General features: G+C 39.5%; 1 protein-coding gene across 3 annotated transcripts in view; it reads left to right on the top strand.

Annotated features, from left to right (window-relative positions):
• Positions 1–3,056: 3,056 nt before the first annotated feature.
• Positions 3,057–26,251, top strand: part of paplna (papilin a, proteoglycan-like sulfated glycoprotein) — a 28,256-nt gene continuing 5,061 nt past the window's right edge. Inside the window, exons 1-21 of one of the 3 annotated variants that reach the window (XM_043263760.1) lie at positions 3,057–3,194; positions 4,780–4,826; positions 4,908–4,979; positions 7,033–7,136; positions 8,769–8,829; positions 9,038–9,140; positions 9,277–9,407; positions 10,801–10,924; positions 11,009–11,089; positions 11,175–11,347; positions 12,117–12,240; positions 15,918–16,044; positions 16,250–16,321; positions 19,088–19,292; positions 19,985–20,161; positions 20,269–20,419; positions 20,977–21,057; positions 22,450–22,606; positions 22,687–22,774; positions 23,885–24,002; positions 24,671–25,007. In XM_043263760.1, the coding sequence (XP_043119695.1) occupies positions 4,929–4,979; positions 7,033–7,136; positions 8,769–8,829; positions 9,038–9,140; positions 9,277–9,407; positions 10,801–10,924; positions 11,009–11,089; positions 11,175–11,347; positions 12,117–12,240; positions 15,918–16,044; positions 16,250–16,321; positions 19,088–19,292; positions 19,985–20,161; positions 20,269–20,419; positions 20,977–21,057; positions 22,450–22,606; positions 22,687–22,774; positions 23,885–24,002; positions 24,671–25,007 (2,465 nt within the window). In that variant the 5' untranslated portion in view covers positions 3,057–3,194; positions 4,780–4,826; positions 4,908–4,928. Of the gene's footprint in view, positions 3,195–4,779; positions 4,827–4,903; positions 4,980–7,032; positions 7,137–8,768; positions 8,830–9,037; positions 9,141–9,276; positions 9,408–10,800; positions 10,925–11,008; positions 11,090–11,174; positions 11,348–12,116; positions 12,241–15,917; positions 16,045–16,249; positions 16,322–19,087; positions 19,293–19,984; positions 20,162–20,268; positions 20,420–20,976; positions 21,058–22,449; positions 22,607–22,686; positions 22,775–23,884; positions 24,003–24,670; positions 25,008–26,251 lie in introns of all 3 variants that reach the window. The other 2 variants (XM_043263759.1, XM_043263761.1) reach the window with 2 other exon arrangements.

Raw genomic sequence — 26,251 nt, 5'->3', positions numbered from 1 at the left:
AACCAAGGACACAACCATTCTCTTACACTCTGCAACCCAGACCGACAACGTCTCGCTAGAAACCATGTCGAAGGAAAAACTGGAAGGCCTGGTGAAGCGCATGGAGGTGACCCTGGTGGAGATGGAGCAGCTGAAGCTGCACTGCGGCCGACAGAGCGAGGAGCTGAGTCAGCTGGTGGTGGAGCTCCGCAGGGAGAACCAGGAGCTCGCTGAGAAGTACAACCAGCTGGCCCAGGACATGAAGGAGGCGAAGGAAGTCATCGAGCAGCTGCAGGACACCAAGTACGCCTTCGACGCAAAGGAGAGGCAAGCCCAGAAGCTCAGCCGACAGCTTTGAAAGACCTCAAGCGGACCCAATGGCGACCCACGTGACTATTTTTGATTACAGAGACATGTGGAAACTATGTGGACTTTTAATAATTACACACTGCGTGCATCTGCCGGTGTGTTTTAGGTCCGAGAGTGAACCGATGTAAAAAATGCCAGTGCTGATGTTGATTTAAACGTACCTTAGCCCCTTGACTGTTCGGTTTCTGTGGCAGTATTTGTATTTGAAATATGAGGTAGTTGTGAAACTCTGTCAGTGACAAAGCATGTTGTGAAGCGAACCCCTTCCATTTAACAAAGTAAAATCACTCTGGTTGATGAATGTCTGAACACACGGTCCACCTACAGAGGGTTATCTAACCAAATGTTAAATGGCTGAATCCTGCTGGACAATGTGGGTCATTAGATTTAAAGCGATCGTGGAAGAGCTCTCTTTTGGACCCTAAATCCATAGCACGGTGGTTAGCTTATAGATCACACCAACGTGGGTTTTGGTGCCCTGTATAATTGAATAGTTCATATGCAAATGTATCCTTTAATCGGTTTAGACAGATGACTAGATCAAGCTTTGCCACCTCTTTTCAGAATGCCTTTGTATGAGGACTTCACCTTGATTTATGATCCCCTCGCTTTATAATCTCAGCACTACAAAAACTAATCACTCCTTTTGCATTAGAGGATTCTCTTGTGCGTTTTTGGTCCCTGGCACAATTCGCAATTTAGGGGGAAAAAGAGGTATGCTTTTTTTTCAGTCCATCTAAACTTGATCAAATCCCGGAAATTGGCCTGTTCTCAGTCCCTGCGTCCTATAAACGCAAGGAAACAGTCGAATTTGGGAAGCTTTTTTGGCACTTTCTTTAGCAGAATGTTTAACATTGGTGCAGTAATTTCACTTTTATAATGCCTTCTAATTTTAATGAAAAATTTGTCAATTATTAATTAAAATGAGTGATTTTACCCTTGTATTGCCCCAAACATTAAATGCACTTTTTATTTTACAGTATGTGTACTTACATGTACTTACAGTGCACTTAAAGTGTAACTACCTCAGAAAGTACTGGTAGTAAAAGGTAACTAAATGGGGTACGGTTAATACCAAGCTCTTACATACATATTATTATTATTATTATTATTACCTAGTTGTAATAACATCGATGAGTACATGAGGAATAGGACTGTAAAATAAAGTGCTACCAAATATTTTGATACTGGCTATTATTATGCTATATAGTGCACTGTGGAAAACACCTGCATAGCACCATGGATGTATATGGTGTTATCTGTCTCCACTGTGTGATGTTGTTATGTAATATTTTGCTATGTTATGGTTTCTACAGAATTCTAAAGTGCTTCTCTGCTGATTCAGTCCGATTACCTTAAGTTTAATACAGCGTTGTGGCAAAGGTTATTTCCAAAAAAGAAAAACATTTCATTTTAAGGAATGAATTTTAATGTTTAGTGTGCATTTAAGTTTGATCGCCGTATATAAACATAACACTAAAATGTGGCTAAAAAATTACATGCATACATAGTACTGGAGTATGTATAAAATTAGAATGAGGAGCTGTGAAAGAATAAATATTACGAAATTTCCATTCGGATGGTAAAGCATGGCGCATGGATGACTTTACTCTGTTCTTCTGTCTCCTGGATGGTTAGAGTCAGTAAATGGCCGGTATCAGACAGGTGTGATGACTATCAAACATCTCTCTGATGAAGATGAAGATGAAGATGAAGATGAAGAGGATCTACAAGTCAATACCAGCTCCTGAAGCTAGAGGACAGTGCTCCGTTTGCCTCAGGAGACCAACGCATGTCTTTTTCAACACTGAATATTCATTATTTATAAGATAACCTCAATATTTGTTTAAATACGATTGAATGTTCATTTTCAGATGTCTATGAATAGGTTCGTATTCATATTAAACCATAATAAGACTAAAAAGTTATGAGTCTGACTCGCTTTTTACTTAGTTCACATTTAAATACATATGATAGAAAGTATGATGGAAGAGCCCTTCATTTATGATTCATTTATGTATCACTGTGTTTTGTTGTTGTTGTTTAAATACCATAAAGCAAGATAAATAATTGAATTGAAAATGCATGCACACCTGAGGTGTAATGCCAGCTTTTGGGTGATTTATTCCCAATGATATATCACTAAATATATAAAAATGTAAAACCATGGCGATATTCAGACCAACATCATGATTGTGAGTGTAATATTGCTTTTATACAACAGTTAAAATACACCATTAGTTAATATTGTGTTCCTCTGGATATTTTTGCTCTGTGTTTGTGAATAATACTGGAGTCGTGGTGACTAAAGAAAAAGTTAAAGAGTTAAGAGCTTTATTCATTTTCTCACTAAGCAAATAGCCCGCGAACTTATTTTGAGGCGGTAAATAAAAATGTATTTATTAAATGTATTAAGTTACACCTCATAATTCGTAACAGAACATTATCACAATTGTACAACAGTATGAAAAACTGCAACTCTGACATTTGTGAACATGTTAATTGGCGGAAACGATTGTTATAAAGGCTATTTTTGTTAGGGGACTTTTCCCCGCTATTAAAATGTTACAACTGAACGCTTCTTTTCCCAGTGTGTGTGTTTGTGTGTGTGTGTGTGTGTGTGTGTGTGTGTGTGGCTCTCTCCCTGAGTGTGTGTGTGTGTGTGTGTGTGTGTGTGTGTGTGTGTGTGTGTGTGTGTGTGTGTGTGTGTGTGTGTGTGTGTGTGTGGACGTTAACAGCAGTCCTCCCTCGCGCTCCTCAGAGAGAGATAGAGAGTTCAGAGAGCAGATTCATCAGCGTGACATGCAATCAGCTCTTCTTTCTTTCGACAGCCGGAACCAGTCAACGTGAGTTACATGTTTACGAGACATTGTTCATCTCTCTTTCGGCGTGTTTCTGTGTGAGGTAAAAAAAAAAAAAAAAAAAAAAAACCCGCTCGTGAGCTTCTCTCTGAAACACGAGCGGCTCATTTAGTCTTTGTCGAGTGATAGTTTCATCGATCTCTGTCCTGTTTCACTCTGCCTGGATTAATCAAAGAGTTTAATATCTGAAAGAATGTCATTTTCACGAGGTTTCTTTTCTTTTTGCTTAGTTTTTCCAAAAAACACTAAAGTGAAAGTAAGCAGTCAGAAAGTAATTGATGCAGCTGAAGCAAAGCGTGTTTATATGAACCAAACAGGGTTTAAATATCCTTCATTCACATTTATTTATTACATATTATGGTGTGGAATTAATGTTAATAGTAGAAATGCCTATTGCATTTCAGTCAGCATTATTTAATGAAGGACAGTTTAGTTTTAGATGCACTAAAGCTCTCAGTGCTGTATATTTTGGCCTTATGCTCAATTCAGTGACGTTCGGTGTGTTTTAATGGGAGAGATTACATATACAAGTTCACAGATTAAATGCCTGGAAAAGCTATGAGATGTGCTTCGCTTCTGAACAAATTCTGAGACAGCACCTGTAGGTTTTAGAAGAAGCATAACTTGCAGCAGGACTGGCAGGTGGCAGCATGCTCAGACTGGCAGCGAAGCCGCCATTGACTGCATTAAAGATGTTTCGTAGCTCGTTTCAGGCTGTTTGAATGGGATTTCTGAGTGTGTTGCTCGACTGCCCGGAAGTCTAGGGTGCACTGGCATCACTGAGCCGAAGCGCTTTCACCGTTGGCTGCCCTAAACGACAGTTACGGCAATTTGCTTCGAATAATAGTGCCACACATACAGCACTGACACTGCAGACAAACCTCGGTGCGTTCAGATCGCCAGGACCATTCAGAAATTAAGAACTTGCTGCTTTGGATTCATGTGAATACAGGGATGATGTGAGGACAAAATAATAATTCATTTGGATGTATTTCAATTTTTTATACGGCCGTGTGTGTGCGCCAATCAATTGTAATGCCACTAAATTGTAGCAGCTTCTAAAATGATGGTGTTTTTGAGAGAAATAGTATGATCCTGTATGTGCAAGAAGATGATCTGAATGAATCCGACTGTTTCACTTCAGTCGAAACAACTGATCCGTCCATCAAAACTGCATCCTGTTTGCTATTTTCATCATTTCTCACTTCAAAATCAGAATTTTGGTTCCACAGAAAGTGCAGCGTGTAAACATCATTTTTTACCTTCATACTGTGAATTAATATAGTGTAGAGTGCATTAAATATGTTTTAGAGCGCATGCCGATAACATTGTTTCTGTGCACATTTTTCGGTGTATGGCTCGAAAGTAAATAAGTTTTGATTTGCGTGGCGATGATTCCAAATGCTAAATCCCAACCGATGCGTTCCTGCGTTGACAATCTAATGTTTTCTTTTTTTTCCTGCAATTCATATTTTGAGCCGAGGTGATGTGTCTTGTCTGTTTGAGCATGCACAGCTTCAGGGCTTTTCCAGACGAACAGAAAACTAACACACACCTTTGTCTGTTGCAGGACGGACATTGGGTGTGTGAACATTGAATTGGCAGAAAAATTGGCAGGTAAATTGTCCAGGTTTATTAATATCGTGCGGCGCAGGTGTTGTGGTTTAAACGTGTGTGCTGTGTGTTGTATCCAGTCAGGATTGACTTAGAGCCATCAGGATGCTGTCGGTTGTGGCTGTTCTACAGCTGTTTCTGGCCTCTGCTTTCATGGTGAGTGAAATATTGCAGTACAGTACACTATAACAGATGACAGTTCCAGTCAGTAAATCACCCATCACATCATCATGTAAGGTTGATCGCAGCTAGGAAATCTGAAACAGAGATGTGTAACGGTTAAGCAAAACATCCCAGTGCATAAAGGGGGCAAACCTTTTTACATAGAATCACTGAGCTGAACTCTTTAAATACAGCAGGGTGGTATTAAAAGTAGTGTCCCTCAAAAATAGTTGGAGATGTTTGAGCAATTAAGTCACACTTAGAGCAATGAAAACGATATTGTGTAGGGGGTGGGACTTTCTATGCATCAGTTGTTGATTGGATGTTGAGATGTGGGCGTGGCTCTCAGTTTAATCTGACTAAATGAATGGAGAAAACCTGGCTGCGTAGGTTCGATAGAAACATAAACATGGGTGAATTTATAAGAAAATGTGTTAAGAAAATAGAAGTTGTATTTCATGTCTGGATGTCATTGTATTAGTGCTGCATTCAGAATCCTGTACATTGACTTTTAGAGTAAGTGTTTGGATGTTTCCAAATATCTTTAAGTATAGTCTACGCAGAAAGTGTTATCTCAGTTATCTCAGCTTTTTTTTTGCTTTGGGGGTATAACTTCACTTAAAATGAAACAATGTTTATCGATGCTTGTCAAAGCATTTCACAAATTGCTTTGGAAAAGAGACATGATGCTCATGTAGTCTGTATTTAGACACACCTGTGGCAAGTACAATCACATTGCAACCAGTTAAAATTGAAAGAAACTGACTCAACCTTTGTGTTGTGCGTCTCACTGAGCACGGAGAAAAAAAAGAAGTGTAAAGATTTGTCTGTGGATATGAGAGAAAAAATTGTGGAACAACATGGACATCTTAAAGCCGCAAGTCCCTCTCTAGACATCTTAATGTTCCCATGTTTAATATCATCAAGAGGTTTACAATCCATGGCACATAGCTAACCTTTCTGGAAGCGGACAGAAGAGCAAAATTACAACAAAGTTTGGTTAAATGGTGGATCAAGAACCCGGATTAACTTCCAAACTAATTCAAGCTGATCTGCAGACACAGAGGACAACAGCTCGCACCATCTGTCACCATCTGAATGAAAAGGTAGAAGACCCAGGAGGACACAAAGGCATAAGAAAGAAAGACTGGAGTTATATGACAAAACCACAATCCTTCTGTTGACAGATGAGACAAAAGTAGAAGTAAAAGTAGTTTTTTTTGGTAAAGGACTGTTTAAAGAAAAAGAAATGGTTACAAACAAAGCGCAAAGGCCGGCAATGAGGCCGGCAATGAGTCCAGATCTGAATCCCATAGGACACCAGTGGAGATCTCAAAACGGTCGAGAGAAGGCATCCTTCAAGACCTGGAGAAGTTTGCAAAAAAACTGGCCAAAATTCAATTTTACCAAATATTAAGTTAAGGGTGCCAATAATTTTGTCCACTGCATTTTTTGGGTTCTGTGTGTAATTGTGTCAGATTTTACTTTTCCTCTGTTTGTTGTTGTTGTTGTTCCAATGCAAAAGAAATAATAGTAATAAATAAATTTGCAAATGCAACAGTTGTCTAATAGAAGGGTTGAATTTTCTGACGCAGTTGCTGTAAAATCAAATCCGTACGTCTAACAATCTCACAACAATTGTGATTCCCGTGAGAGTTTATTTGGTCACTACACCAAAAATAACCACTGGGCTACACCCAGTTTTTTCTTACACAGTTTTTGGGTACAGATGAATCATTTTCTGCCAGAATATCAATTATAAAACAGTCACCTAATATGGAACCCCCTGCGATACAAACATATAGACACAGACTACAAAACAGTATTTCATTCATAAAATTGTGCTTTTTAAACAAGTCAGGCACCTCCCACCTGGGTAAATATGTGAACTACATCAACTTTCATTGGAGAGTGAGTAGATTTCCCACAACAGGCGGATATCCCCCAGTATACTTCGTCCCTTTCAGGGTTAACTAACTTTATGTGATCTGACAAATATCATTTATATTTATATATCTATGTGCTAACCTGCTAACCGTGTTTACAGCAACCCACGGGTGATTTCTGGGATGAGTGGGGCCCGTATGGCGTGTGCAGTCGTAGCTGTGGCGGCGGGGTTACCGTCAGGACGAGACGCTGTGTAACCCAGCGGTGAGTGACGACTTAACTTGAGTTAGCTCACTGATGATATAACTCATGATATTGAATATTCCTTTGAATGCACAGAGAGTGAGTGATTCTTCTGTAGACGAAAGGAGAATATCTAGTTGAAAAGTAGGCTGTAAACTGAGACGTGTATCTAGTCAAGGCAGGTCAAGGCAGCTGTGTCATTATTCGGTGTAGGTGTAGAGCCCACGGTCGAAAGCAAAGTCATCATCCTTGTTTACATCTTTTGGCTTTGTAGAGAAGGCTCATGGGAGACATGCCTGGCCTCCAGGTGGTTAGTTATCCCTATTCTTTATTTATATCCTTAAGATATTACTTTAAAAATACTCTTAAAAATAAAGGTTTGGTATTGGCATCTAGACTGAAAAAATGATATACAAACGATGTACTTTTTATATAAAAATGTGGAAAACTTTCCATTGGTTCTTCATAGTGAGATTTTAAAAATGTTTCTGATTAACGAAAGGTTATTTGAGGAACCAAAAATGGTTCTTGCATGGCTTTACTACAAACTTTAACTTTACTGTAAGCTTTATTTTCTAAAGTGTATCGTCTGTTCATCTTGTAGAACTTAAGTGAAGTGTTTCTTTTGTCACACACGCTGATTTAGTCAGGTATGCAAGGTCAAGCTCAAGTATGCACTTTAAGAGGAACTTGGTACATTGTATAATTGTTTTAGTGATATGGACTTGTCTGAGAAAAGTCTCCACCAGGACATTGAGAGCTTTGGTCATAAATCTGGGTGTTGGAATCTGGTCTGCGTGTTTAGTCTTGCGTTTTACTCAGCGAACGACGCATTTGAAAACGAGGCAGATTTTCTATAAACGTACCACTCCTCTTTAAATGATTTGCCTTGCCCAAACGAAGCTAAATAATACTTTCCCAGGAAACTGTATTCGCGCAGTATTCCTACTAACTGTAATGTCGTAATAGCCCTCTTATTACATGCATTCATGATGCGTTGAGAAACATAAAGGTGCATGTGTGTCACGACTTCCCAGAAGCTGAGCTTTACAAGTGAACTCAGTAACTTGCGAGAAATTTGATCTTTTGAATACACTTCTCGCTCAAGACTAGAACGTTCCCCTGAGGCGATGTTTCTGGGACTTTCAGACGTCTCTCTCCCAGCGAGGTTTTGGTTGAATCACACACAGCTCCCTGACTTTTGCGCTGACATGACATTTAGCAATACTGGAAACTCCACGCAGCTGTGTCCGTTCAGTATTGATGTTCCCGGTGGACGAGGACGGGACGACGCCTCTGGAGTAAACATGTGAAGTAACGCAGACCTTGTTGTGTCTCGGTACACACCTATAAGCAGAGAGCGCTTGATGTGATCTCTGAGCTTTTGTGTGTCTGCGTGGGTGTGTTTCTTATGATTGTATGCGTCCTTAGACGTGTCTATAATATGAGACACTTGATTTTGGTTTTCACGTAATCTTGTGTTGTGAGAAGCGCTATACAAATAGGCTGAATTTGAATTGGATTGATGTGAACGTCACATAAATGAAGACTTTTTTTATTCTCACTGCAAATATGTGGTTTTATCAGATGCGGTGCTGTGTTTTGTGAAAACGTCCTAGTAAAACCTCAACTCTATGTGTCCTCTTTCTACAGAACCGATGGAGGTCATAGCTGTGTGGGTCCCGAGAAGTCCTATCGCTCGTGTAATATCCAGGTACACGCTGCAAACCTGTCCCGTGTGCATGTTAGAAATCAAATTTGATCAGTTAGTGCCATTAATAAAGCGCATTGCTTTTGGTCACTTTGTGTTGTACTTTCCCTTGCATTATCTATACGAAAGTTTGTGGTCATACATTTTTTGATCAATTGAATGCCTCCTTGCTGAATAAAAGTATGAATTGTCTGACCCCAAACCTCATCAGGACTGTCCCGAGGGATCCAGGGATTTCAGAGAGGAGCAGTGCTCTCAGTTTGATGGCACTGATTTTCAAGGAAAGCGCTACAAATGGCTGCCGTACTACGGCGGTATGTACGCACAGGCAGTGATTCTGTGCGGCAGAGCTATTGTGATTTTCAAAATGAACGTTTTAGCTTGGAATACTAGAGGTTTAGTCGAAATTCTGCGCGGGTGACAGTGCTGTATCTTCTCTCTCCCCTTCAGGAGAAAACCCCTGTGAGCTCAGCTGCATTCCCAGAGGAGAGAACTTCTACTATCGGCACAAGTCCGTGGTGGTGGACGGCACTCCCTGCCATCCCGGAGGAAAGGACATCTGTGTGGACGGCCTCTGCAAGGTTAGCTTCGGTCTGCTTCGGTCATCAACACTTATTGTGAGAGTTGCTCGTTTCAACCAGATGGTTAACCGGTCAACTTCTGGATAACTGAAGCCTGAAGCATCTACATTTTATTTTCTCTTTAGATTGGATGAATGTATAGACAAAACCACTCTCTGTAAATTCTCTTTGAGTGGTTACTAACTTCATTCCCCTGCTAAAGCCATCAAAACACTGCTTGTGTAACAAATCCCATGCCCACAGGAACAAAATTCAGAGCAGGTACTGGCTGACCTCAATGCGCCTGCTTTGTTCCTGTTATAGTGCTCAGTCTAAAGTTCTCAGTTTTTGTGTGCAACCCCTATAAGAAATGAGTCTAATCGGAAATGAACAGCCCAACCGTGGAGGTCTTTCTTAAAGGTATAGTTCGCTCAAAACGAAACTCCTGTCACCGTTTACTCAACGTTGTTCCAAACCCAGACTTCAAAGCACAAGTGGAAGAAATTTGAATGAAACCTGAGATACTTCTGTCCCTCCATTAAAAGTTTGTAAAGAGATTGTAAAAGTAATGCATATAAGAAGAAATAGAATGAATGTCTTATCTTGTGATGTCTTTTGAAAATCGCATTATTTAATGAAACGGTTAATTTGGGCTTTTGCTCACATGAGGGTTATTAATGTTAACTAGCGGTACCAAAAAAAAGAAAAGAAAAACATAAAAAAACTTAAAGAAAAAAAAAAAGAACAAAAAAGCATATTACCAATTATTACTAATTACCAAGGCCAACATTTTTCATTTTCATTTAGGTTCAAATGAATGTAAATATTATTAATAAAAAAGACTGGTAAAACTTTAACATAGAATGTTTATTTAAAAATAATAATAATTCAAACTGATCTCTCGGTGATTGTAAAATAACACTGACTCACACGTAGACTTTAATCAGCACACATTATGAAACATGAAGAGTGAGAAAATGATGACATCATTCTCTTTTTGAATCATCTAACCCACCCAACTAACTAGTCAATTATGGAAATATGTAGTTTTTCACATCCCTAGTGCAGCTGCTTCTTGCCTGCTGTGGTTTAGTAAATATTATGCGTGCCTAGGAGCTTTAAATTCTTGGAATTCATTTTTTTTAAATAACTCAGATCAGCAGCATATACACAATCGCTTTAAATATTAAAAGTAGAAAGCCAACAGCGAACTTTCTTTTTTTGTTAAAAAAAAAAAGCCTAAGAGCCTTCAACTGGCTGTTTGAGGTTTCTCGGTGGACTTTAAGAATCTCACAGCGTGGAGGTGAACAATAGCATCTTTGTCTTTGCACGGCCTCGGTCCCTGTATTTCACCTTGACTTTGGAGGGTGTTTGGAGAACTACAGTGCTCTTTCTGTTCTTTGCCTGCTCGCAGTTTCTCGGCTGTGATCACATGCTGGAGTCGCTCCAGCAGGAGGATCCCTGTCTACAGTGTGGAGGAAACGGACAGTCGTGCAGCCTAGTCAAAAACAACTTCTCAATGCGAAACCTGCCCAAAGGTAATCTCACCCAAGATGCAACCTCAGTTACTTTTTATATGTATGTTCCCGTGCCTGAACAATTTTTTCATCTCTTGCTTACAGGCTACAATCAGATGTTCATCATCCCTGTCGGGGCGACCTCTATAAGCATCAAGGAAACAGAACCAATGCGCAATTACCTCGGTGAGCGTGTGCTAGTAAAATCCTAATCCTAATCTATTCTTCAGCATCACTGATTGTTTTATATTTGCATTTTTCCTCTTGACAGCAATCAAAAACCTGCGTGGTGAGTACTACCTTAACGGACACTGGGTGATCGATTTCTCTCATGCCATATCTGTGGCTGGCACTGTGCTGTATTACCAGAGGGGAACCGAGGGTGAAAAAACACCTGAGATAATCACAGGCCGGGGCCCGACCACTGAGCCGCTAGTGATAGAGGTGAGAGCCGGTTTAACAGCAGAACTGCCGGGCATCGCTGCTTGTTGTTGTTTTATGTTTGAAGCTTTTTAATGCAATTACGGTTAATATAAGCTAGGCAACTAACAACGAGAATTAGAAGAAAGGAAAAAGCATTTTTGGGTGTTTTTTTGGGGTTATATCATTTATAATGGCAATAAGAGAGCTTTAGGAGGATCGCATTCTAGACAAAACTGGACAAGTTTAAATGCATCTGGTTGTTGAAACCACAAATGTAACTTTTACTCCTCCCTCAATGTTAAAATAATAAACATGTGAGAGCGTGTTATAGGCTATATGATGTCTCAGGTATGACAGCTTTTATGCAGCACGCACTGCTGCAGATGTTCACATCATATTCATTAAAAGTAATAAGACTTATCTTTCCGGTGCCGATGCCGCTCTCTCTCCTGTTGCAGTCTTTAATCTTGAAATTAGCTGGTAATGAATGAAATGCAGTCGCTCTCGTTGACACGAACTCCATTAAACTTAGCATACAGTGTAGCATGAGAATTAAAGATCAGATTTTAGCAGACAAGTTTAAGTGGCCGATTGTAAGTTAAATTGCTTCAACAAATTCAGAGAAATTGACCTAAAAAGGAGCAAAACAAATCCGTCAGTATCTGTAAAATTCAAGAACACTACAATAAAGAGCCCGCAAAATGTAAACAAAAAAGTACTGTGTGCCTTCACCTGTTTAAAAAATGTCTTACGCTGAACGCTATGACCGTCAGTGTCTGTGTCTCTACAGCTCATCACTCAAGAGGACAATGAGGGAGTGGAGTATGAGTATTATCTGCCGAACGGACGCTCAGTGGAGGGATATTACTGGAGCTATGGCTCCTGGTCTGCCTGCAGCAAAGAATGCGGCTCAGGTCAGTGCTAGAGCACCAATAAGCAGTTTGCATTGAGAAAATATGGCAGGCTTAGCCTTTGGGTTTTGTAGAAGGACACATGAAGAGTGTCTGTGTTTAATTTAAGGCAAGATACTACAGGCAAAAAACCATTGTAATTTAATGCACTAGTCAGAATCCTTTGCTTCTATATTTTAGACAAGAGGAATGAAAACATTCAAGATACACATGTAAGTGTTTTATTACAATTGATCTATTATCATCTGTAGATTTCAATTATTATACATATCTTTAGTGGCTGAGAACGAGTCAGAAATACTCACTTTGGCTGAAAGTTTTATTTCTGTCTTTATTCTGAAGGGCTTTACAGAGGGGTTTGTTTAGATAACAGTGTTATGTAAGCTGATTTATGTAACGCTGTATTCATGGTGCTTTTTTGGCTTTAGCATTGTTTCGGATTTATGGAGTTATAATAGGAGAAAAACTAAATTCCCTCTGTAATAACCCTCTCTAATATGTCAACAACATGACACAAGTACTTTGAACCTGGTTCAGATTTCTGTTTCATATTTAGTCTCATAATAATGGCAACTAATCTAAATTAACTGTCTTTATTCAAGTAAAAAATATTATTTATTTTATTATTATATATTGCTGTATTATTATATTGCTGAATCAACTTACACAATAATGTATATCACCGAAAATAATGCCATCATTTAAAAATTACTGATAGAAACAGCTAACTAGGCTTAGATTGCATAGATTTATGTCAAACACACAAACACACTGGACTGATCAGGACAGATAGGATGTGTATCAAGGCAACCAGCTCCAGTAGAGCCAAGCGGCACATCCTGAGGAAGGAAAGCTCAAAAGTGGCACTGTTTAACTTGAAGGGGGTGTTTAATTTCTGGCATATTTCATCTCTGATTAAAGACTACAGCAGGAATTTTCAGGCTTTGTGAATGTTGTTTTCACTGAAGTACATCAGGAGCAATTGCAGTTGAGAAGTGTATCATCAGAGCTTGGGAGGGCTGCTGTTCATGTGATGCACATGATGGTGTATAATAACGGTCTTTATGAATATCTGGTAGGGAGAATGGGGCTGGGCGCCGATATACAGCAGCTTATGCTGAAACTGCTGATTCTCAAAAAAATATTTAAAACCTGAAAGACTTTGAGCATGTAATTTGATTGTTGTTTTTAGGTTAATACATTTTTTTTCATAAATTGAAGGGATTTCCATTTGTTTTTTTCAGCCAGAAATATTTTTTTAACTTGAAAACAAAATAATAAAAGTTTACAATTCAGCAATGTAACAAAACATGTGTATGTTTACAGTTCTCTGTTGTCACATTGACTTGCAGATGAACAAATAAAATATTTATATTTTTAGTGTTCACGTGCTGGATAAATAGCTGAAGCCATCACAGACTATGGTTTAGACTCTAGTTTGAGTTCTAGGTCATGAGTTGTGGGTATGTGTGCTCATATATACATTATTGCCAGAGCCATTATGGATAGCATAGTTGACTCTGGGCTGGGCTCAGGGGTTGATCATCACTGGACTGTACTCTGGAGCCATTGCTGAACTCTGGTCAGGGGCTGTAGCAATCACTGGGCCAAACTCTGGGGCTGGAATCATCACTGGGCAATACTTTAATGCTGGAGTCATCCCTGAACTCTGGTCAGGGGTTGGAGCAATTACTGGGCCAAACTCTGGGGATGCAATCATTACTGAACTCCGGTCAGGGGCTGGAGCCATCACTGGACTGTACTCTGGAGCTGGAGTCATCACGTAACTCTTGTCATGGGCTGTAGCCATCACTGGGCTGTACTTTAGAGCCATCATGGGGCTATACTCTGATGCTGGAGTCATCACTGAACTCTGGTTAGGGGTTGGAGCCATAACTGGACTGTATTCTGGAGCCATCACAGGCTATACTCTGATGCTGGAGTAATCACTGAACTCTGGTTAGGGGTTGGAGCCATAACTGGACTGTATTCTGGAGCCATCACGGGCTATACTCTGGGGCTGGAGCCATCACTAAACTTTGGTCAGAGGCTGGAACCAGCACTGAATTGTATTCTGGAGCCATCACTGGGCTGTACACTGGGGCTGCAATCTTTACTAAACTCTGGTCAGGGGCTGGAGCCATCACTGGGCTGTATTCTGGGGCTGGAGCCATCATTGAATCCTTGTCATGGACTGGAGCCATCACTGGGGTAATCTCTGGAGCCATCACAGGCTATATTCTGGGGCTGGAGCCATCACTGAACTCTTGTCAGGGGCTGGAGCCATCATAGAGTTATTATTTGATGCTGGAGCCCTCACTGAACTCTGATCAGGGGTGGAGCCATCACTGGGCCAAACTCTGGGGCTGGAGACATCACTGGGCTGTACTCTGCAGTCATTACTTAACTCCGGTCAGGGGCTGGAGCCATAACTGGGCCAATTTCTGGAGCCATCACGGGCTATACTCTGGGACTGGAGCCATCACTGAACTCTGGTCAGGTGCTGGAGCCATCACTGGGTTGTACTCAGGGGCTGGAGCTTGGTGGGCTGAATGACATGTTCCCAGTGGTAAGGTATATGGAGGGTGCAGGCTTAGGGTGAGCTGGAGCTGAGCCCACACGCTTTTGTGTGGATGGAGGTTAATTGATGATAGTAACTGACCTCATTAACTGCATCAACGAGTAACAGAGTAATTACAGAGTAATTAGACAGAGTATGTAATTAAAAGGTCCCCTAAGGACCTATTCCAATCAACAGGGTAAAGTAACTGAAATAGCTAATTTTAATAACTTTAGTCCCATCCAAAAGTAGGCATTGAGCATTGTATCGCTCCAGCTCAAAAGGAGGGAGTATTCCAAGCACTCCTCCACATACCACACCAGAGGTTATCCGTTCTGTTGGTAAGGAGGAAATCTTCAACTCGGGTTATTAAATCCTTGTTTTGTTCTGCATTCTCATGGGTTTGTGGGTGTAATGACGCACAAGTTGAAGAAGATCCTTAGGAAGGTTTATTTTTATATGATTCAAAGCATGAAACCTGAGAAAATATTAACCACTACAACATAAACAAACCAAATAAATGCAGGACAAAGGGGAACTGGAAACTGAGGGCTAGAACTGAAAATTCTAATTAATCAGCAACCAAAGAAACAAATAAACAGGGAACGAAGGAGAGCTGAACTAATTAACAGGTTCAAAAATGGATAATGAAACTGAAAACAAGACATGAAGACATGAAAACTGATCAAAACTTTTTTATTAACAATACATGTGTACTTTTTCCATGTTTGTTTGCTCAATTAGCCATATCTGACCAATGTTTACCAACTAAGATATTTTAGAGCTTATTTACATTTTATCCATATATCCAGGCTTTTCAATACAGCGAGAGCCTTGGATCACAAATAAAATTGGCTTGATGGAACTAATTTTAAAAAATGCAGCTTAAATCTTGATTTCTTTTAAGCCTTTATACTTGTTTGCCTTATATAAATGATTTAGTGGTCCATTTGGAAGGTAGCTGAGACCCACGGTTAAGAACGAGTGTGTTAGTAGCTAATAATATTATGTCCTGAATGCAATTGTATGGTTGGATTTCCTCACATATTTGTTATGCATTTATTCATGATATATTTGTACTTTTTCTGTAAGTTTGCAATTCTTTTCCCATATATTTTAGGTTACCAGTCACGTCTGGTCTTCTGTACCTTTGATGATGAAGCATATTCTGATTACCTGTGTGCTTCCCTGCCTCGACCGCTCAGTAACCGCACATGCAATGAACAGCAGTGTCCACAAACCCGCAGGTACGGCATTTTCAGCTCAAAACCACCTGTAGTGCGTTTGGTGCATTGACACCAGGATTGTCTCTTTACAGTGTTTATTTAATATCACAACTGATATCTGCCCACAAATGCGTTTTAATGTTGTATTGTAATTTGCGGTTGCTGTCTGACTTGTGGAGAACCGTTGGGTCTCACAGCTTTGGCTGTACTGTTCCTGTTCTGTAAGGATGGCGTATGTGTACGAGCCACGCTTGTGGAGGCCCATGGAAGCACCACGAGTCTATGTGCAAGTGTACAGGTAACAGCCTTCAGAGGCTGATATACTGCAGTGCATGACCTCAAACACACATTTGTGTCCAGACTATGCAACCTCTCAGGAATCTCACATGTTTCATGTGCCTCTGGACTACATTATAAGATTTTCTAAAGAATTTTAAGCGTCTACGTGTAACTGATTTCCCAGTACATACGGCACAAGATTATATCAAAAACAGTCCATCTGTGTCCAACAGTGTCTTTAAGACCTCTATGGCCAGTAAATGCAGTCAATTATTTATTATTTAGCTATTTTTCTTAATACTTCTTTTCCTCTTAATTTTTACCTTCTACAATAATTCAATACGTGTCCTATTGAATACACTGACTGAATGCACTGAATGTAAATTAATTTGCTGTCCATGTATCTGGGTTCGGGTACAAACACACCCTTGTGCCATGGTATTAATATTACAAGTTTACAGTGCGAGTACGTGTTTACAAGAGCATGAGATTATTAATTGTGCCAGTTACTAAACTAATCTTTGAAACCATTCTTTGAAATGTTTGTTCAAGTTATGCAGACATTCCCAAACTTTTTTTTGTCCTACAGTATTTACTTAAAGAATTACAGTTAATATTTAATTTGTTTAACGAGACATGTTGTCTCCTGTTGGTTAATGGTCATTTATAATTCCATAGAATATAGAATGAACCTAGCTGAAATCAAATAAATGTTCATATATTTTCTTTAAGTTATGAATAATATAATCCTGGCTGGCACATCTAAGAGATTGTTCACATCATGTGTTTGAGTTCAGTTCGCACCGCTGTTTTCCATGTTTAGTGCGATGTTTATGTCTTGTGAGCGCTTGTTCCTTCACATGTGAAGATGAACCAAGGCCCAGGGCAACTGTTCAGCTCAGAGCTTCACTCGTGGGACAGAGGAGGGTTTGCGTTTTAGACACTGCAGAAGTTTCACCTCAGTAAATATTTGACTGATTCCTGGACTGTAGAGCTCTGAGCTGAGCTGCTGTCTGTTTCCTAGGTAAGAAATTGTGTGTTAGGTTTTGTGGGCACTATAGATCTGTTTTACATGTATAGCTTTTATATACATGATGGGCCTGATTTACTAAGATCCAAAACAGAGTTTTCATTGCAGACGAATAATTGTGCAGGTTGGACACATTATATGAATTAAAACCTTTTACCAAGTATTACTTGATTTCATATAATCTGTATATTAGAAGGATTTCTGAAGGATGGTGTGACACTGAAGGTTAGATATTTTACATTTAAAAAAATTGCTTGATATCCAAGAAATATTTTACGTGTCTACTGTTTTTAAGAGAGATGCTGTGAATATCTGGCAAATTAAATGTCTGAAAACACAATTCTTTAGCTGCCAAAGATCAGTAGATGAGTAGTTTTTACATGCAAAAATGTAGTAAATCATGGCCTACATGTATGATATAGATGTTTCGTTGAGTTCACTGTCTGAGTGTCTCCGGTCTGTGTTCTTTTGATTTAGTTTGCCTTTTATGTGTATTTCATGTGAAGTAGAAAGCAGCGTTTGGTCTGTTAAAATAATAAGTCTTTCACTTGTCACGGAAGTACCCCTGGGATTTTCTTCTGATGTTTATGTACAGAAACCTGAAACTGTCGTGGTCCCTGAGCAGATCGACCTGCCAGAGAACATGTGCTTTTGCTTTTCGCTGTGAGAGAGAGAGAATTCTTTGGTCCCCCCGTGACCGTTATTTTCATAATTTTCTCTCATCTTCAGGTTTCTGCAAGCACCTGCTCAACTTTTACAGGCCAAGTGTTTCTGCTGAACACTTGCTTTGTCCTTGTCATTGTCCAGAATGCAGAAACCTTTATATGTTTGTTTAATGTAGGTGTGTATTTGCGAACTGTTAAAATAGCTTATGTCTTTTCTCTCAAATATTCTAGGTTAAATGCAATTTCTGTGGCATGCTATCAATTACCACTGTAAATCGTTTTGACTTGTCCGGCAGTTGTGTGCTCAAAACAGAATCAAATAGACTGTGAAGAAATCTTTACAATATGCTATTAAAATAAATATATGTGACCCTGGAGTGTCAGTTTTTCAAAATTGACATTTATACATCAACCGAAAGCTGATTGAATGAGCTTTCTATTGATATATTTGACCAAGATACAACCATTTGAAAATCTAAGGGCGCAAAAAATCTAAATACTGAGATAATCACCTTTAAAGTTGTCCAAATGAAGTCCTTAGCAATGCATACTTTGATTACTGATCAAAGATTAAGTTTTAATATTTTTAATATATCTAATGATTTTTTGCACCAAAGAAAATTCAGTCATTTTGACCCATGCAATGTATTTTTGGCTATTGCTACAAATGTGGATTCCAGAATAGGACATTTAACATGGGATGTTAAAGTGCTGTTTACATGGAGCAAATCCTACATATATCTATATCTATATCTATATATCTATATCTATATATCTATATATATATATATATATATATATATATATATACTGTAATGAATAAACAGAAGTACATCTGCTAGAATGAAAAGTGAATTATGCCTTGGTTGCTTGGCATTGAAAGAGCAAAACTGAAAGACGAGTCACAATGTTTTTTGTGATAATTGATCATAAATTGATCATAAATTGATCAGTTGTATTCATACCCGTGAAAATATTTTCTTTGGGTTAGACTGGCACTGTGGGAGCTGGTGTTGAGTAGGCCGGAGAAATGAATCCTCTAAATGCTTTAACTCACCGTTGTTCCTCTTTCTCTCTGCTCGTGTGTCAGCTGGGTGACGGGCGAGTGGAACCCGTGTCCGGTGACCTGCGGCGGGGGTCTTCAGGTCAGGAGAGTGGAGTGTATGTCTCACGATTCGGCAGGGTCGCGAGTGGTTGAGGATTCCCAGTGTGCTTCCTACGCTCCCAGACCGCTCAACCAACAGAACTGTAACATGCAGAAATGCGCTCAATACAGAGTTTCCAGTTGGAGCCAGGTATATAAACTACACTTCAGATAAAATTGTCAGAACGTATTGATGTGAATATCTAAAAACCTGTGCACCCTAAAATTAAAATGCTCTTAATAGGCCAAATAGGGCAGATTCTCCTTTAAATAAAACGTCTTAATTTTGCATTGTCATATTATTTTCGTGACAATTTAGCATTCCTAAATAAATATTTGTAAAAAGTAATTGTTAATACTGAAAAAATACACAAACACACACACATTAATGAAGAGTTGTGGAATTATGGTTAAAAAACCTGTAAATCCTTGCTAACATTTTACAACAAATGTTTTGTTTTATTAATGTACAAATGCTACATTAGTCAACATGAATAGCAATAAAAAATAGCTCCAAAAACCTTAGTAATGCTAGTTGGTGATAATGTCAACATTTAACCATAAGTTAAATATTTTAATTTTATTTAATTGGCCTGAGCAGATATGAACTGAGAATATTGCATTATAAAAAGCATATTATTGTTAAATAATAAATAACAAAGATAAATATATATATTAATACAAACTGTGGTGCATGCATTAATTAATCATACCTGCATGCATTTTTTATTTAGTTTTGAACAAATAGAAACTGCTTAAAAAACATTCCTTGTATTCAACATCTTAAAATTATATATTGCAGTGGATTCCGGTATGAATTCAAACTTGTCGATGTCTGTGTAGTGCTCTGTGACGTGCGGCTCCGGGAAACAGACGAGAGATGTGGTGTGTGTGGGTTCAGACGGAGCTTCTCTGGAGGACTACGCATGTGGGACGCAACCGAAGCCGCCCAGGACACAGGCCTGTGAGATGCCCGTCTGCAGGAGCCCCGTTGGCTGGCATATAGGAGACTGGGGCCTGGTAAGGAAGAATCCACAGCTCATTTACAGACAAGCCTTTGGGTAAGCATGCACCCTCCCTCTTGATTAAACATAACATGAGCTTACCTGTTCATAAACTCTCTCAAGTGCTCCAAGAGCTGTGGCTCGGGGCTGCGGGAACGGCAGGTGATCTGTTCAGACAGACAGAGAAACCTGTACAGGGTAGAAGAGTGCCAGTCCAAACCCAAACCCTCTACCGTGGAAAGATGCAACGCCCAGCCTTGCTATAGGCCTCAGGGTACCAAAGATTTTTTTTTTAGCTTTTTTTATGCTCCTCACACTTCCATTCATGTCACATCTTTTTTTTTCAGAATTATGCATATGCATATTCTAAACATGAATGCACAGCGTTTTCACATATGATACATGAACTCTAAGGTACAACAAGGATTCTGGAAATGTTTTTTTTTTAATTGGAATTAAATAAAAACTATAAGGCTTTTAAATCACACGAGCCTATATTTTATTCACAACAGAACATAGAGAACAGATGTTTCAACTGGGAAATGTTACAAGTTATCCACTAAACAAGCTCATTTCTGCTACAGGGGCAACAAAGGACTGAAAAAAGTGAAAAGATTCAGCTGGGAGAACATCTAGCAGCTAATTAAGTTAATTGACATCAGGTCTGATTGTGATGACCTGTAAAAGGGATGTCTTATCAGTATTAAATATGTCAATTAAAAAATGGTGGAATATTTAAAAAAACATTTCCTGAATTTCACTTGTATTTCAATTGGCTTAATCTAGTTTATTTATTAAACTTCTTTCTTTTTCTTATATTGGTATGAGCAGAGGTGCCCAGCATGCAGGACCCAACAGGTCACGATAACACGGTTCAGGGCTTTCTGCCATACTACGAGGATCCCACATTAGGTTTGTTTCTAAACACAGTTGTATCTATCTATCTATTCATTTGTCCGTACTATATGTGTCTCTGTGAATGTGTATCTGTGTTATATGTATGTTCAAGCTTAACCAGCTTTGTCTAGACCACTTTAACCAGAATCAAACCAGCACAGACTAGTTACAACTAGCTTGGAAATTTATGCTGGTCAAAGATGTTTTTTGTGTACACAAACAAACATCTGAGATTTGTCTTGATCTGAAAAAAAATAAATACAAAGCAATAATAACTTTGTTATTGTACAGTATGATGCATTATGTACTGTATTTATGTAGGACTAAGAAAAATAACATTTACATTGCATTTACTCATTTTACAGGCTCTTTTTTCCAAAGCTATTCACAGTACAAATGGCGAATACTAAAAGCGATTCATCTTAAAGATGCAAACGAGGAAAGATCATTCCACCAGCCAGGAATGGTGAATGAGAATGTACAGGAGAGTAATATTGAGCCTCTGTAATGGTACCACTAATGTTGATTTGTAATAGTGAGTAGAAGTAGACGGGTGCTAAGCCTGTGGCTGATCTATACGCAAGCATCAGTGTCCAGAATTTGATGTGAGCTGTAGAGACGTAAAAGAGATGTAGCACTGGCTCTTTTGGGCTTTTTAAAGACCAATCGTGCTGCTGCATTCTCAATCATTTGTAGAGATTTGATTGTGCTGGCAGGAAGTCCAGCCAAAAGAGCATGGCAGTAGTCCAGCCTAGAAATGACAGCTCAGTCTTGGCCAGGTTGAGTTGCAGGTGATGATCTTTCATTCATGCTGAGATGTCTGTCAGGCAGCCTGAGATCCTTTCAGCTACCATCTGGATGAAAAGAGAGGTAGAGCTGTGTGTCATCAGCATAGCAGTGGTAGGAGAAGCCATGTGCCTGTATGATGGGACTTAGTGATGTAGTGTATGTGGAGAAGAAGGGGGTTCCAAGAACCGATCTCTGAGGAACCCTAGTGACCAAAATGCCAGCTGAGTAGAATCCCAGTGATGCCCAGTGATGAGAGGGTGGAAAGGAGGATCTGATTATTGACAATGTCAAAAGCAGCAGATAGATCCAGTAGAATAAGAACTGATCATTTGGAATCAGCTTTAGCAATCCGCAAGGCTTCAGGGACTGAGAGTTCAGAGAGGTTTCGACGCCAATATTAGTATTAAAATCTGTGACACTGCTCTGGTTAATAATTTAATTTATACATTGCTTGGTTATTTTTGCATCGTAATAACTGCTACAGAGGTTTGTTTGACAGATGTAGATAGATTTGTTAAGTGCTCTGTAATAAGAATGTTTTGTTTTCTGTGTTTGTGAAGAAGCTCCCTGTCTGAAAAATTCATTAAGGTACTTTTTTAAAATTGTCTAACACAACAGAAACTCCTCAAAACAATGCTGTCCACAATCCTTTTGGCACGCATCACTGTAGCCAAAGCTACTATGGCTGCTGTCCTGATGGAAGTACCCCAGCCACTGGACCAGAGAGCCAAGGCTGCCCCCAAGACCAAGGCCTACCATCGTGCACATGGAGCAGGTACACATGGAACGCATAATTTCATTCTTACAGTATAACAGTAAGTTATTATAAATTTAATTCAAATATACTTCCCTTAGGTACGGCTGCTGTCACGATGGCGTGACCATAGCCCAAGGTCCCAACAAGGAGGGCTGTCCAGGTTCCTGGCCACACTGGTCTTCAGCAGTGAGTGTTTCATTTGCAGTTAACAAATTGGTTTGGAATGCTCCAGAACAGTGTTTCAGCAGTTCAATTTAGTCCATTCTGTATCATTTTAACAAGAGTTAATCACCTTTAGATGTCATTACATGCACCTACCGCAGTCCTACTCTTTGTGAAATCAAACATACGTTATAAAGCACTTTCAAGTACAAGGTGCTGTGCATATTGAACAAAAAACATTAAATATTAACATAAAACATTACAACATACTTAAAAAAACATCCAAATCCCATACCCAAAAGACGTCAATAGAAATAAATGTATCCCAAAAGATTTTATAACATCAGTTGAGGTGCGCCCATGCCTTTTTCTCTGCACCCTGCGTTTTCTCTTCTCTCTCCCAGTGAGTGAGAATCAGTAGCTTTAAAACATGCACTCAAGTTGGAAGAATTAAAAAAAAACAGACACATTTTACTCACACTCGTGACTTAGACCAGGAGTGCCCAATACTGCTTTTGGCAATAGACTGTCCTGTAAAGTTTAGCTCCAGCTCTAATCAAACATAACTGAAGCAAATATTTAGGTCTTCAGGATCACTTGAAAATGAAAAGCAGGTGTATTTGATTAGAGTTGGAACTAAACTTTGCAAGACGGTGAATCGTTAGGAGCAGTGTCGGGCATCCCTCAGTTAGACTTTGTGGAGGGATTCTGGAAGCCTGAACAGACTGAAGTCTTTGGTAATAGGGAATAGCACAGTGAACTGTCATGCCAACTTGCAAGCTGGCAGGTCTTTGGTGGAGAGCCATACAGACTGTTCATTTACCCCTTTTGGCCCCAATTGGCTGCCAGCACGGAGTCAATGAAGTTGCCCTCGGCCCCAAAGGACTGAGCACTGAAAACAGGATTGTCCTCATTGTAGGAATGCAGGGAGGCCTCCTAGAAAAACACGTACCTTTAAAAGGTGTCATCAATACAGACTCCTTGGAAAAGATTTAGGCCCACAGAAATCAGCTTCGAATAAAGGATAAAGGATATGCATTAGTGCATAGTACACCCTCAGAAAGAAATTCCCTAATGTCTTTTTTCTCTCTTTGTTTTTTTCTGTCATTTTTGTTTGTTATTTTCTCTACAAAGTCAGACATACCATCTGCGCCCACAGACTGTAAGATGTCCTCCTATGGTTGCTGCTATGATGGTGTAACAGCTGCTGGTGGTACTCATGGGGAGGGGTGCTCCAACCCCCCCAGCAATAGTAAGTTTGACATAATATGTAAGAGTGTTACAAAAGTCTTGCAAGTGAGACTAGCTCATTTGAGTTGGAGCCAAGAGGGGTTGAGTCCAAAAGGACCAAGCCCATAAAAATATGTGACTTTAAACCAAAAAACCAGTCGTAATGATTTTACAATGATGTATACATCACCTGAAAGCTGAAATAAATATGTGTAATAATAATAAGCTTGTTGTATGGTTTGTTAGGACAATATTTGTCTGAGATACAACTATTTGAAAATCCCTAAAAAAATCTTGTCTAAATAAAGTTCTTAGAAATGCATATTACTAATTAAAAATAATTTCAATATATTTACGATAGGAAAACCAAGCCCAATGTATTTTTGGACATTGCTACATATATACCTGTGATACTTGACTGATTTTGTGGTCCAGGGTCACATATTTGCAAGACAAAAACAAAGTAATTCAAAGCAATCCATATTTTCAAGGTTCAGGTTTATCATGGGTTTAGGAGCATGTGGACTCTGTCTTGATTCTGATGACACTGTTCTGGTCTCATTTTTAATATGGTTTGAATGAGTTAGTCTCGACTACAATACTGGTATTTGAAGAAAAAGAAGAAAAGCTGTTGGCTAATCAAACTGAAAAAACAGATCGCATAGCATCTCTTACCCCTCTGCTCTTCAGCACAGCATTCTCGGTCCTGTGACCTACCCCATTCTGTCGGGCCATGTGATAATTGGACATCTCGTTACTACTACGACCGCTCTGCCTCGCGCTGCATGCATTTCTGGTTTGGTGGCTGCCATGGCAACAGCAACAACTTTGCCTCGGAGGAGGAATGCCAGAGAATGTGCCTGAGGTCTGAACTGAGCCAGCAGGACCAGGCGCACGTCTTGTCTTCGCAGCACGGTGGACGCCGCTTCCCAGCACGGATCCACCACAGCTCTAGTGGTGCGACCCACATGCACCGGGCTCACCGGCTGGAACCCAGTGCCATGCAGCAGAGCAGCCCCGCTGCCAGGTAAGTTTCTCCAACTTACGCTGGATCGCTCTGCTCCCCTCCCAGGCCCAAACCCAAGCCCCTGCAAGTTCTCTTCTGTGGTTTGCTGAAGAGCCAAGAGAAGAGCCGCAGGCCATGCACAGAGACTTACATAGGCGTGTTAAATGCATATGCTTTTTACAAAGGTAGTCTTAGTGAGCATTGCTTCACTAACAGAGTTCTGCACGCAGTTATGTACACACAGGGTCCAAAATAACATTTTTGCCACATTTGCCAATATTTCTTCGTATTTTTAATATAATATTCAAAAAGATTTTGTCCACATGGCATCATATACAGACTGGATTGTTTTCTCAGGGGAAAAAAATTGCTTCTGAAAAGAATTTGATAAGATCTACCATTCATAAAGTTTAACCATTTGTGAGACTAAAACTAGTGATATATATTTTTTCAAGTTTCCAAATAAGCCAACTAGCACGTTTTTGTTAAATTTGGACCCTGTGTACACGCTCTAAAACACATTTGCAACGCTGCGTAATGTCATTTTCATGTATTATGATTTGCCTGGTGCTTCTTAATCTTACTAATCTACTGCATTAGTATACACTCTGACGCACACTCCATGTAGACGTTGACACTGTTCACTATGACATGTTGGACATTGCTGTGCTTTTGGGACTGGTTTATTTCCACTGACGCAGACTGTTATCCTCCTCTTTCTGTTGCTTTAGTGTATAGTTCATTTTAGTATACCTCAGCTTCCCAATCCCAGGTGTGTGAGGGACGTGATTCATTACACCGCAACTAATAAAATCTGCCATGGTGTCCTAATCATCCCTGACTGTTTGTGTGTCTCTGCTGAGTCCGGTGTAGTTGTAGTACGTGTAACAGACTTTTGTAGAGTAGAACGCCTCACCTGTACACTTGCTGTGATTTTTGCCGAGTGTTCGTGGATCAGAATCCCTGTTGGAACAACAATCCAATCAATTTGTCAGATTTAAGGTTTAGAGTTGACTTGCTCATCAACCAATTAACTTTAAATGAAGTAATCAAGTAATAAATGGGATTTCTTCCATGGAACAAGGAATTCATTATCTTTATGTCCTTCAAGGGCAATTCTGGAAGACAATGGTATTCTTTCACAAAGGCTTTTGATAAGGTTGTCAAGTGGTGCAAACAATGATCACTTTTAAAGAAGTAATTTTGTTCCGACCATCTTGTCCGGAGAAGCTAAACCTTGTTGCTACTTAAATAATTTATTCAGA

The sequence above is a fragment of the Puntigrus tetrazona genome, chromosome 17, assembly GCF_018831695.1.
Source record: "Puntigrus tetrazona isolate hp1 chromosome 17, ASM1883169v1, whole genome shotgun sequence".
Classification (NCBI taxonomy): Eukaryota; Metazoa; Chordata; class Actinopteri; order Cypriniformes; family Cyprinidae; genus Puntigrus; species Puntigrus tetrazona.
Note: the sequence above shows the minus strand (reverse complement) of the source record. Positions and strands in the feature narration are given on the sequence as shown.